This window comes from Eleutherodactylus coqui, chromosome 6 (assembly GCF_035609145.1).
Source record: "Eleutherodactylus coqui strain aEleCoq1 chromosome 6, aEleCoq1.hap1, whole genome shotgun sequence".
In the NCBI taxonomy this organism is placed as follows: Eukaryota; Metazoa; Chordata; class Amphibia; order Anura; family Eleutherodactylidae; genus Eleutherodactylus; species Eleutherodactylus coqui.
Window position 1 is genome coordinate 145,465,242 of NC_089842.1, and position 13,505 is coordinate 145,478,746.

At 47.3% G+C, this 13,505-nt stretch overlaps 1 protein-coding gene across 37 annotated transcripts in view; it reads right to left on the reverse strand.

The window, feature by feature from the left end:
* LOC136632734 (otogelin-like) overlaps positions 1–13,505 on the reverse strand; it is a 157,463-nt gene that overhangs the window by 52,396 nt on the left and 91,562 nt on the right. For 29 of the 37 annotated variants that reach the window (XM_066607835.1, XM_066607832.1, XM_066607867.1 and 26 more), the window contains 12 exons: positions 6,535–6,551; positions 5,598–5,612; positions 5,356–5,458; positions 3,520–3,566; positions 3,293–3,386; positions 3,081–3,176; positions 1,855–1,904; positions 1,165–1,273; positions 963–1,064; positions 797–831; positions 599–701; positions 134–150 (listed from right to left, as the gene is read on the reverse strand). In XM_066607835.1, coding sequence (XP_066463932.1) covers positions 134–150; positions 599–701; positions 797–831; positions 963–1,064; positions 1,165–1,273; positions 1,855–1,904; positions 3,081–3,176; positions 3,293–3,386; positions 3,520–3,566; positions 5,356–5,458; positions 5,598–5,612; positions 6,535–6,551 — 788 coding nt within the window. The remainder of the gene's footprint in view (positions 1–133; positions 151–598; positions 702–796; positions 832–962; positions 1,065–1,164; positions 1,274–1,854; positions 1,905–3,080; positions 3,177–3,292; positions 3,387–3,519; positions 3,567–5,355; positions 5,459–5,597; positions 5,613–6,534; positions 6,552–13,505) is intronic. The other 8 variants (XM_066607857.1, XM_066607846.1, XM_066607863.1 and 5 more) reach the window with 6 other exon arrangements.

Below are 13,505 nucleotides of genomic sequence, written 5' to 3' on the forward strand. Positions count from 1 at the left end.
TAAACCTGAAAAGTGCCTAAAACACAAAATACATTTTAAGTCATTTAATGTACACTTGGGACATTTATGGATTTTGGCCCCAAGATTCAATCATGCAATATATGACATAATAGATGACTAGTAATATACTTACAGATACAACAGGGGGAACTGGAAAGAAAACGAAAATAATAATGTATTATAAGAAAAATGGTGCAATACAGTAATTTAACCAATTAAGTTGTTTAAAACATGCAAGTTATATGACTGTGATCTTCCTCTCCAGAGTCAATAAACTTTGTACATGTGAGTGAATAAGGCATCCACCTATTTCTTCACCATATTCCTCGGAGTGCTGCCTTTTTGCCTCTTTTATGCGGATATAAATGAGAGAGCGATAGATAGATAGATAGATAGATAGATAGATAGATAGATAGATAGATAGATAGATAGATATGAGATAGATAGATACATAGATAGATAGACAGACAAGTTCTAAGGTCCAGTAGATTGTGCCATAGTTTAATCTCAACTACACAGAGTATAAAAGACATCCTGGCCAACTGAAAGTCCTGGTCTCAATAACTAAAGTTGTTGGTTAACAAACATGAATAATTACCGCAGTCAAATTTCTTGCAGCATGGATTTTCTGCCAACACTTCCACCAAGATGTCATTTCCTCCACAGACTGTAGCAGGGCAGGTGACACCCGCACACTCACTCTTTAACAAACAAACACATACATTTCAGATCATCTGCTGAATGTTGACACTTATAGCCAATTTAATGAGAAATGTATTGAGATGCATCGGTGTACCTTGGTGGGTGGCGCCGTGGTAGATGGTGGAACAGCTGTCAAAGGACCAAACAGAGTTCATTATGGAACATTTACAGTGGGAACATCCTAGCATGAACTCTGTTACTAGGGTCCTTATACTCAATCACCTGAGCTAACATCCCACTTATTGGCCATAAGTACTTACGACACTCATATTTTGGGCAGCAGTCAACATTAGGGTCTCCAATTCTTAGAGGTGGACTTGAATCACTACAAGTAGGAAGAGGCTCGCAGGTTTCCTGGCATTCTGCAAGAAAACCCAGTACATTGATAAGTTGGCATAATGTTTGTAAACAATGATTACAGTATATGAGCATATATGAGTATATATAGAATGAAGGACTTACGACATTCATAGTGCAGACAGCATACATCTGCCCATGGGATTTCTACGAGGATAGCACCATTCTTAGTACATATGACTGGCGGCTCACAGAGGACATCTTTGCAGGGTTCCTAAAATTCATGCACAAAAAATATGTGATAATATGAAAGACAATGATGAATTATCAAGGATATATATATATATATATATATATATATATATATATATATATATATATATATATATATATGTGTGTGTGTGTGTGTGTGTATATGTAAGACTCCAGTTTTTCACTTATAGTCTAATACTTTGGTTTTAAACTTCTAGTATGTGCACCCCAGGGGGTTACAGGGCTGTTTCTATGGAGTACTTGTACTGTCCTTGTGTTGTGCTTTTTACTACGTAGCCAGTCTTGGATTTGCTTTATTGTAATTTATTCAAAATAGTTGCATTGGAAGCACCGAGAAACACCGATGTAATAGTTCATAAATAATCTATATAGCTTAGGGCTCATGTCCATGGCCATATTGGTAAAGCTATGCGTGTCTCTCCGCAGCGTTTTACCATTGTATGTAAATACCAGCTCTACCAGCAGAGACTGCATATGGGCAGCAAGTGTACTGTACATGTCCGTGTATCACACGTATCCTAAACATGTATGTATATTTACATAGACACACACTTATAAAGAAGTATTTGTGGCCATACTTACATAAGCTGTTGTGGTCCATACTGGAGGAGCTGAAGTTGTTGTTGGAGGCACTAGAAAATTAATTAAAATACTTAGTTCCTGCTTGCTGACATCTTACAATACATTATTAGGGCTCCTTCCAACGAACAGATTTCCGCCGCGTAATTCGCGGCGAAAATCCTCTGCGTTGCCCGCAGCTATTAGGTTCTATTGAACCTAATAGCTCATGTCACACGGTGCGGAATTCCACGGTGGAATTCCGCACCGTGAAATCTCCCGTCCTCACCCGCGGCATGCTCTGTTTGCCGCGGGTGTACGCGCTGACGGCTTCCATTGCAGTCAATGGAAGCTGTCCGTTCACGCTATCTCCCGCTGTAACACAGCGGAAGATAGCGTGAAAACGGCTTCCCGCCTACCGCCGGCGCGTCATATGACGCGGCCGGCGCGTCCCATGACATGGCCGGCCGCGTCATGTGACGCGGTGGGCGTGTCATGTGACGTGGCGGTGGGCAGGGAAGCGTCATGCGGGAGCAAAAACGCTGGATCCGCTGGTAAGTATGGGGTCTCTGGGGGGCGCCGTGATGGGCGTCGCCACGGAATATTCCGCGACGGAGCCCGTCACGCTCGTGTGCAGCCGGCCTTAATATTGCTGGCCACTGACATGACTAATTCTTTAATTGCTCCTATTTTTAATAGATTTTTTCTATAAATCAATATTTAATGTATAGGTAATAAACTTATATCTTGTTAAAGAACTGCCTCTTGCCCACTGTGCCCGGCTATTACACTGTCTGTAACTACTGAGGATCTCTGCACTCACTGTTTCATCATAAATACCCCCCTAAAATGAAGCCAGCCCAGCGATCAGCTGATTGCTGCAGATCCAGATTTTTGAAACCTTTGGCAATCAGCAGTTTTCATTGGCGGTTGTAGGCAGCCATTCATCCCCCTTGCAGTGGCAGGAGAAATGTCATGTTATGTGGTGGTGATTCATATACATGGCCATCCATGTAACAGATATATAGGCCAGGTCCACCAGAAAGGGGGGCAGTTTTCATTAGCATCTCTTTCCTATGGCTGATAGAGGGGGGTCCTGATTAGGTGGAAACCCTCTATGATGTGCATATGTACTAACGGGACACATGGAAACATAGTTCTCATAAACATGACATTCTTATTTCATCAGTAATTTTCCTGCATATTCTATAAAGTCTCTAGAATACTGTAATGATATAAATAATACTGACGGCATTCGTATCTGGGGCAGCATTCCTTTTCTGGGTCAATTTTCATGATTGGTTTGTTTCCATTACAATATGGAGCAGGAGGACACGGGTCACACACTGTAAAAAAGGACAATCTGTTAATATGAACACTATAATACCGACACAATAGAAATATATGTCTTGGATGCCATTGTGAAATGGTGCAGGGGTCTAACAGATATACAATAACTTACCACATATAGCACAGCAAGCACCCTCCAATCCCATGATTGTGCTAGCTCCTTCCTTGTCACAAGCAGAGGTTGGGCAAACAACATTCTCACATGCCTACAAGTGAAATGGTGATCAGTGCTATCCTAAACATGTATGTGTGTGTGTGTATATATATATATATATATATATATATATATATATATATATAGGCACACACTTATAAGGAAGTATCTGTGGCCATACTTACATACGGCGTTGTGGTCCATACTGGAGGAGGTGAAGTTGTTGTTGGCACTATAAAATAAAATAGAGACTTAGTTCCTACTTGCTGATGTCTTAGGCTGGGTTCAGATGAAGCGGATTTCCAGTGGAATTCTCTCGGATTGGCCGCAGCGAAAATCTGTGCGAATTCCGCTGGAAAAAGCGCAGATGCAGGTTCTGGATCGGCTTCACCACCTGTATTTTCGCTGTGGCCGTTTCTCTCTATAAAGAGGCTGCTGCGGAAAAAAAAAGAATCGACGTGCTGCGTCTTTAATTTCCGCGCCGCATGGCCGTTTCCACGCGGTTTGGCCGCAATGGATTGGCCGCAGCGTGTGGATAAGATTTTTGCTAAATCTCATCCACTTTGTTGGCTAATCGCAGGAATAGGAGCCGCGTGCTGAATTTCTATGCAGAAAATCAATAATTAATGTATAGGTAATAACTAATAAACTAATATCTTGTTGATGAAAACTGCCTCTTCCCCACTATACCCGCCTGTTGCACTGTCTGTAACTACTCAAAATCTCTGCACTTACTGAAAAACCAGACAGAAGGCATAAAAGAGTTTGGACTTTTTTGGACCCACCAAGAGATCATACATTAATACATATACCATGTTCCCCCGAAAATAAGACCTTGTCTTATATTCATTTTTGCCCCAAAAGAGGTACTAGGTCTTATTTTCAGGGGATTTCTTATACTTATCAAGCAGGCTCGGTGCAGGTCCAGGTTACTCCCACTCCTCTTCGTTGCTCCGGCGTGCTTCCTGCAGTCCACAGTGCTCATACAACATCACTTTCTGGTTACGGGATTCATAAATCCCACCTCCACAGCGTGATGGCTGTTGATTGGTTCTTCGACCGCTGCTCAGCCAATCAATGCAGCGCTGGTTCATCCAGTGCTGAAATGATTGGCTGAGCAGCAGTTGATGAGCCAATCAACAGCCATCGCCTCCTGGAGGCGAGATTTATGAACTCCGTAACCAGGAAGTGATGTTTTACGAGTGCCGAGGACTGTGGGAAGCGTGCATGCTGAAGCTATGAAGAGGAGTGGGAGGGACTTAAACTGAGCATGCCAGCTTAATGTTTTTGTTTTTTTTTATTTAGTGTAGCTAGGCCTTATGCTTAGGGTAGGGTTTATATTTCAAGCCTCCACCAAAATCTAGCAAGAGCTTATTTTCAGGAAAACAGGGTATCAGAGCTGCAGAGAGACATTTCTCCATCTGAATAGATAATCATCTCTTAACGATGTAGTCTCACATCACAGCTTGATTGGGAATGGCACGGGTCACACTTTTTACGCGAAACGCCCTAAATACTCCATAATTACTGTATCTGTCTGGATGGGGGGGGGGGCAGTTTTAATGCCACAAAGCAGAGCAGATACTTGATTACAGTTTTGGATCGGGGAGATCATTGGGAGATCACTCAAGCCACTGACCAGAATCCTCTGCTGGTTCATTGGAAGCATGCACAGACCTGTGAACTGAGGCACAGGGTAGGGTGTTCCTGGAGGCTTAAACAGATGGGCGTGTTTTAGTCCCGTTATGCGGCTGTGAAAATCATGGCCGCATAATGGGATGAAACAAAACCATTGACTGCAGTAGTTTAGTTTCCGCTATCAGGATTCCCGTGCATTAATACTACGTGTGATAAAGATGGGGCAGGACCTATCTTCCCGCTATTTCTTTTTCAAATTCGAGTTTGAATACTCCGGAAGAAAAACCCTGGTTCATGCGCTAATATGCTCCGTATCGGTGAGGGTATTAGCGCATGTACCCATCTGTTTTTGCCCTGAGTGGGAGGAAATATTCTCTACTTACCACATTCATACACTGGACAGCAGAGATCATCCGGGTTTGGTCTCACCAGGACTTTATCCCCGGGGGTGCAGTTGGCTACAGAACATGCATTTATATCACATGGCTGTCGAAGTTAAGAAGAAAGTATTAATGTATCATCCATCTATACAAGACATACAAACACTATGCAACTCCAGCTCATCTGTCACTCATGATATAACATGTAAACGCTGATGACCCATATAACATATAATGTTACATACCTTGATAGTTGTAGTCTGTAAAACATGAAGAAAAACGAGTTATAAATTAAGTCCAAATAATCAGGAGTCAGAAAAAAACAACAGATGAATTCACAATGAGGGAGATTCAACAATAGTTTCGTAGGCTGCATGAGTTTATGGGGTACATCACCTGATAAATGTTGTGCCCGTCATTAGGCATGCTGGATACTTTCTCTTATATAGACCCCTCATGACTGGCTTACATGTACACTAAGCTTTCTGCAGGTCTTAAACAGGATATGTGCTTTGGACCATCGCTAGTTGTTAAAGCAGCGCCGCAGGAAGTAATGGGAGTGGGGAGTATATCACTGTTTGTTATGTTGCTGCATGGGGAACAGGTTGCATCGAGAACCTACAATTTGGATAACCCCTTTTAGCATTACACAGCGCCCATTCAAATAAATGGCATTCCTGTGTAATACAAGATAGATCCCCCAGAGAGAGACGCTCTTATAATCACTCTCCATGAGATGGGGTTCCTGGACAGAGGACAGTCATCATTTTTATTCAGAATTCTATTATATGACATATGGCAATGGGGTTTCTAAACTAGACAAGCTCTTTGGGGAAATGACAAGTTAGAAATCTGGACATGCCAAGAAAAATCAAGTTTTATTAAAGTCCATGTAAAAAGATAAATAGACACACAGACACCCGACGGGTCCTGCTGAGAAACAAGCTTCCTTGTTTGTGTCTGACTAGGCAATCTCTTTAATAAATGTGACACATTTCACTAGTTCTCTTATGCTGCACTACTTTTCTAGACACTTTCCAAACTAAACATAAACCTGAAAAGTGCCTAAAACACAAAATACATTTTAAGTCATTCCATGTACACCCGGGATATTTATGGATTTTACCCCAAGATTCAATCATGCAATATATGACATAATAAGATGACTAGTAATATACTTACAGATACAACCGGGGGAACTGGAAAGAAAACAAAAATAATAACGTGTTATAAGAAAAGCTGTTGTGATAATGTAATATAACCAATTAGGTTGTTTAAAAATTGCAAATTATATGACTGTGATCTTCCTCTTCAGAGTCAATACACTTTGCACATGTCAGTAAATGAAGGCCCATTTACATGCATAGATTATCGCTCAAAACTCTTTCAAAAGATGGCATATGAGTGATAATTAGAGATGAGCGAACACCAAAATGTTCGGGTGTTCGTTATTCGGAACGAACTTCCCGTGATGCTCGAGGGTTCGTTTCGAACAACGAACCCCATTGAAGTCAATGGGCGACCAGAACATTTTTGTATTTCGCCGATGCTCGCTAAGGTTTTCATGTGTGAAAATCTGGGCAATTCAAGAAAGTGATGGGAATGACACAGAAACGGATAGGGCAGGCGAGGGGCTACATGTTGGGCTGCATCTCAAGTTCACAGGTCCCACTATTAAGCCACAATAGCGGCAAGAGTGGGCCCCCCCCCCTCCCAACAACTTTTACTTCTGAAAAGCCCTCATTAGCATGGCATACCTTTGCTAAGCACCACACTACCTCCAACAAAGCACAATCACTGCCTGCATGACACTCCACTGACACTTCTCCTGGGTTACATGCTGCCCAACCGCCCCCCCTCCCCCCCCACAGCGCACACCAAAGTGTCCCTGGGCAGCCTTCAGCTGCCCTCATGCCACACCACGCTCATGTCTATTTAGAATTGCGTCTGCCATGACGAGGGACCGCAGGCACACACTGCAGAGGTTGGCACGGCTAGGCAGCGACCCTCTTTAAAAGTGGCGGAGCGATAGCCCACAATGCTGTACAGAAGCAATGAGAAATAGAATCCTGTGCCACCGCCATCAGGAGCTGCACACGTGGGCATAGCAATGGGGAACCTATGTGCCACACACTATTCATTCTGTCAAGGTGTCTGCATGCCCCAGTCAGACCGGGCTTTTTAATTCATAGACACAGGCAGGTACAACTCCCTATTGTGAAGTCCCTGTCGACCCACAGCATGGGTGGCTCCCTGGAACCCACCGGCGGTACACAGAAATATCCCATTGCATTGCCCAACACAGCTGAGGTAGTAATGTTGTGCTTAACCCTTTCCAATCCAATTTGTATATGGTTTTCCTAGGGGGCTTACTCTTTTTCTGCTGTTATACAACGGCGCTATATGCTGGCTAAAGCCAGTACTGCATGAGCTGACACGTAGGATAGGCTCCGACAGCAGAGAGGCTGGCAATATACAGTAAGAGAACCCCGACGGACGTCTACCAACAACGGAGCTGTACAGCCTTAAACCCTAATGTCTTCACAGGTCACACAGTGGACTGGAAAGGGTTAATGCAGGTGGGTTTCGGCCCACACTGCATGCCCCAGTCAGACTGGGGTTCTTTACAAGTGGACACATGTAGGTTAAACTCCCTGTGGACCCACTGCCTGGGTGGGTGCCAGGAAGCCACCGGCGGTACATAGAAATATCCCATTGCATTGCCCAACACAGCTGAGGTAGTAATGTCGTGCGTAATACAGGTGGGCTTCGGCCCACACTGCATGCCCCAGTCAGACGGGTTCTTTAGAAGTGTACAGATGTATTAAAAACTCAGTGTGCACCTACAGCATGGGTGGCTCCCTGGAACCCACCGGCGGTACATAAAAATATCCCATTGCATTGCCCAACACAGCTGAGGTAACGTCAGCTGTAATGCAGGTGGGCTAAAAATTAATTTGATTACACTGTAGGCGAGGGCCCACAAAAATTGCTGTATCAACAGTACTAATGTACATCCCAAAAATTGGCCATGGCCAGCCAAGAGGGCAGGTGAAACCCATTAATCGCTTTGGTTAATGTGGCTTAAGTGGTAACTAGGCCTGGAGGCAGCCCAGTGTAACGAAAAATTGGTTCAAGTTAAAGTTCCAATGCTTTTAAGCACATTAAAACTTATAAAAATTGTTCAGAAAAATTATTTGAGTGAGCCTTGTGGCCCTAAGAAAAATTGCCCGTTCAGCGTGATTACGTGAGGTTTCAGGAGGAGGAGCAAGAGGAGGAGGAGGAGGAATATTAGACACAGATTGATGAAGCAGAAATGTCCCCGTTTTGGATGGTGAGAGAGAACGTAGCTTCCATCCGCGGGTGCAGCCTACGTATTGCTTACGTATCGCTGCTGTCCGCTGGTGGAGAACAGAAGTCTGGGGAAATCCAGCCTTTGTTCATCTTGATGAGTGTTAGCCTGTCGGCACTGTCGGTTGACAAGCGGCTACGCTTATCTGTGATGATTCCCCCAGCCGCACTAAACACCCTCTCCGACAAGACGCTAGCCGCAGGACAAGCAAGCACCTCCAGGGCATACAGCGCTAGTTCAGGCCACATGTCCAGCTTCGACACCCAGTAGTTGTAGGGGGCAGAGGCGTCACCAAGGATGGTCGTGCGATCCGCTACGTACTCCCTCACCATCCTTTTACAGTGCTCCCGCCGACTCAGCCGTGACTGGGGAGCGGTGACACAGTCTTGGTGGGGAGACATAAAGCTGGCCAGGCCCTTAAGGACTGTTGCACTACCTGGGATGTACATGCTGCTCGATCTACGCACATCCCCTGCTACCTTGCCCTCGGTACTGCGCCTTCTGCCACTAGCGCTGTCGGCTGGGAATTTTACCATCAGCTTGTCCGCAAGGGTCCTGTGGTATAGCAACACTCTCGAACCCCTTTCCTCTTCGAGAATCAGAGTGGGCAGGTTCTCCTTATACCGTGGATTGAGCAGTGTGTACACCCAGTAATCCGTCGTGGCCAGAATGCGTGCAACGCGAGGGTCACGAGAAAGGCATCCTAACATGAAGTCAGCCATGTGTGCCAGGGTACCTGTACGCAACACATGGCTGTCTTCACTAGGAAGATCACTATCAGGATCCTCCTCCTCCTCCTCCTCCTACTCAGGCCATACACGCTGAAAGGATGACAGGCAATCAGCCGGTGTACCGTCAGCAGCGGCCCAAGCTGTCTCTTCCCCCTCCTCCTCATCCTCCTCATGCTCCTCCTCCTCCTCCTGTATGCGCTGAGAAATAGACAGGAGGGTGCCCTGACTATCCAGCGGCATACTGTCTTCCCCCGCCCCCGTTTCCGAGCGCAAAGCAGCTGCCTTTATGGTTTGCAGGGAATTTCTCAAGATGCATAGCAGAGGAATGGTGACGCTAATGATTGTAGCATCGCCGCTCACCACCTGGGTAGACTCCTCAAAATTACCAAGGACATGGCAGATGTCTGCCAACCAGGCCCACTCTTCTGAAAGGAATTGAGGAGGCTGACTCCCACTGCGCCGCCCATGTTGGAGTTGGTATTCCACTATAGCTCTACGTTGTTCATAGAGCCTGGCCAACATGTGGAGCGTAGAGTTCCACCGTGTGGGCACGTCGCACAGCAGTCGGTGCACTGGCAGCTTAAAGTGATGTTGCAGGGTGCGCAGGGTGGCAGCGTCCGTGTGGGACTTGCGGAAATGTGCGCAGAGCCGGCGCGCCTTTACGAGCAGGTCTGACAAGCGTGGGTAGCTTTTCAGAAAGCGCTGAACCACCAAATTAAAGACATGGGCCAGGCATGGCACATGCGTGAGGCTGCCGAGCTGCAGAGCCGCCACCAGGTTACGGCCGTTGTCACACACGACCATGCCCGGTTGGAGGCTCAGCGGCGCAAGCCAGCGGTCGGTCTGCTGTGTCAGACCCTGCAGCATTTCGTGGGCCGTGTGCCTCTTATCTCCTAAGCTGAGTAGTTTCAGCACGGCCTGCTGACGCTTGCCCACCGCTGTGCTGCCACACCGCGCGACACCGACTGCTGGCGACATGCTGCTGCTAACACATCTTGATTGCGAGACAGAGGAGGAGGAGGAGGAGGAGGGTGCTTTAGTGGAGGAAGCATACACCTCCGCAGATACCAGCACCGAGCTGGGGCCCGCAATTCTGGGGGTGGGTAGGACGTGAGCGGTCCCAGGCTCTGACTCTGTCCCAGCCTCCACTAAATTCACCCAATGTGCCGTCAGGGAGATGTAGTGGCCCTGCCCGCCTGTGCTTGTCCACGTGTCCGTAGTTAAGTGGACCGTGGCAGTAACCGCGTTGGTGAGGGCGCGCACAATGTTGCGGGAGACGTGGTCGTGCAGGGCTGGGACGGCACATCGGGAAAAGTAGTGGCGACTGGGAACTGAGTAGCGCGGGGCTGCCGCCTCCATGATACTTTTGAAGGACTCAGTTTCCACAACCCTATACGGCAGCATCTCAAGGCTGATGAATTTTGCTATGCGGACGGTTAACGTTTGAGCGTGCGGGTGCGTGGCGGCGTACTTGCGCTTGCGCTCGAACACTTGCGCAAGCGACGGCTGAACGGTGCGCTGAACTACACTGCTGGATGGGGCCGAGGACAGCGGAGATGAGGGTGTGGGTGCAGGCCATGAGGCGGTAGTGCCTGTGTCCTGAGAGGGGGGTTGCATCTCAGTGGCAGGTTGGGGCACAGGGGGAGAGGCAGGGGTGCAAACCGGAGGCGGTGAACGGCCTTCGTCCCACCTTGCGGGGTGCTTGGCCATCATATGTCTGCGCATGGTGGTGGTGGTGAGGCTGTTGGTGTTGGCTCCCCGGCTGAGCTTTGCGCGACAAAGGTTGCACACCACTGTTCGTCGGTCGTCAGGCGTCTCTGTGAAAAACTGCCAGACCTTAGAGCACCTCGGCCTCCGCAGGGTGGCATGGCGCGAGGGGGCGCTTTGGGAAACACTTGGTGGATTATTCGGTCTGGCCCTGCCTCTACCCCTGGCCACTGCACTGCCTCTTGCAACCTGCCCTGCTGATGCCCTTGACTCCCCCTCTGAAGACCTGTCCTCCTGAGTAAGCGTTGCACACCAGGTGGGGTCAGTCACCTCATCGTCCTGCTGCTCTTCCTCCGAATCCTCTGTGCGCTGCTCCCTGGGACTTACTGCCCTTACTACTACCTCACTGCAAGACAACTGTGTCTGATCGTCATCGTCCTCCTCACCCACAGAAAGTTGTTGAGACAGTTGGCGGAAGTCCCCAGCCTCTTCCCCCGGACCCCGGGAACTTTCGAATGGTTGGGCATCAGTGACGATAAACTCCTCTGGTGGGAGAGGAACCGCTGCTGCCCAATCTAAGCAGGGGCCCGAGAACAGTTCCTGGGAGTGTTCCCGCTCCTGAGCAGGTGTTATTGTAGTGGAGTGAGGAGGCTGGGAGGAAGGAGGAGCAGCAGACAGAGGATTCGGATTGGCAGCAGTGGACGGCGCAGAACTGCGGGTAGACGATAGGTTGCTCGAAGCACTTTCTGCCATCCAGGACAGGACCTGCTCACACTGCTCATTTTCTAATAACCGTCTCCCGCGTGGACCCATTAATTGGGCGATGAATGTGGGGACGCCAGAAACGTGCCTCTCTCCTAATCGCGCAGCAGTCGGCTGCGACACACCGGGATCAGGAGCTCGGGCTGTGCCCACACCCTGACTTGGCCCTCCGCGTCCTCGGCCGCGTCCACGTCCTCTAGGCCTACCCCTACCCCTCAGCATGCTGTATTACCAGTGATTTGATTTCACAGGCAGGAAATAAATTGGCGCAAGACTGCAGGCCAAATATAATTTTTGCCCTTTTTGGAAAACGAAAGGCCCCACTGCCTCTAGTGAATGAATAATCAAAGTTTAATAACTGTGCTGTGTCCCTGCTTATGTGTCACAGAACGTGAGGGTAGCAGAGTTATTATAACTCTTGGAGAGCAGGTATTTTTTTCCCAATTAAGGAAAGCAAATGGCGAAGCCAGCAGTAAAGCGTAGCTGGGTGCGTCTGATTTAGCAATGTTGTTCAAGCAGCTCACACGTGTCCACCGCCCTTAGGACGGACAGAGGCTGGACAAATAGATTTGTTTTCAGTTTTTTTCCACCAAAAGGCAGCACTGCGTATATTCAATGAACATGAGAAGTTTAATAACTGTGCTGTGTCCCTGCTTATGTGTCACAGAACGTGAGGGTAGCAGAGTTATTATAACTCTTGGAGAGCAGGTATTTTTTTCCCAATTAAGGAAAGCAAATGGCGAAGCCAGCAGTAAAGCGTAGCTGGGTGCGTCTGATTTAGCAATGTTGTTCAAGCAGCTCACACGTGTCCACAGCCCTTAGGACGGACAGAGGCTGGACAAATAGATTTGTTTTCAGTTTTTTTCCACCAAAAGGCAGCACTGCGTATATTCAATGAACATGAGAAGTTTAATAACTGTGCTGTGTCCCTGCTTATGTGTCACAGAACGTGAGGGTAGCAGAGTTATTATAACTCTTGGAGAGCAGGTATTTTTTTCCCAATTAAGGAAAGCAAATGGCGAAGCCAGCAGTAAAGCGTAGCTGGGTGCGTCTGATTTAGCAATGTTGTTCAAGCAGCTCACACGTGTCCACCGCCCTTAGGACGGACAGAGGCTGGACAAATAGATTTGTTTTCAGTTTTTTTCCACCAAAAGGCAGCACTGCGTATATTCAATGAACATGAGAAGTTTAATAACTGTGCTGTGTCCCTGCTTATGTGTCACAGAACGTGAGGGTAGCAGAGTTATTATAACTCTTGGAGAGCAGGTATTTTTTTCCCAATTAAGGAAAGCAAATGGCGAAGCCAGCAGTAAAGCGTAGCTGGGTGCGTATGATTTAGCAATGTTTTTCACGCAGCTCACACGTGTCCACCGCCCTTAGGACGGACAGAGGCTGGACAAATAGATGTGTTTTCAGTTTTTTTCCACCAAAAGGCAGCACTGCGTATATTCTATGAATAATAACTGTGTTGTCGCCCTGCCTATACAATTCTTTCCCTGCAGTATCAATGGAGGGTGCAATGGTCTGCAGAGGCGATTTTGAGAAGCAAAAAAAAATGCAGCACAGCTAACAGCAGCCTGGACAGTACTGCACACGGATAA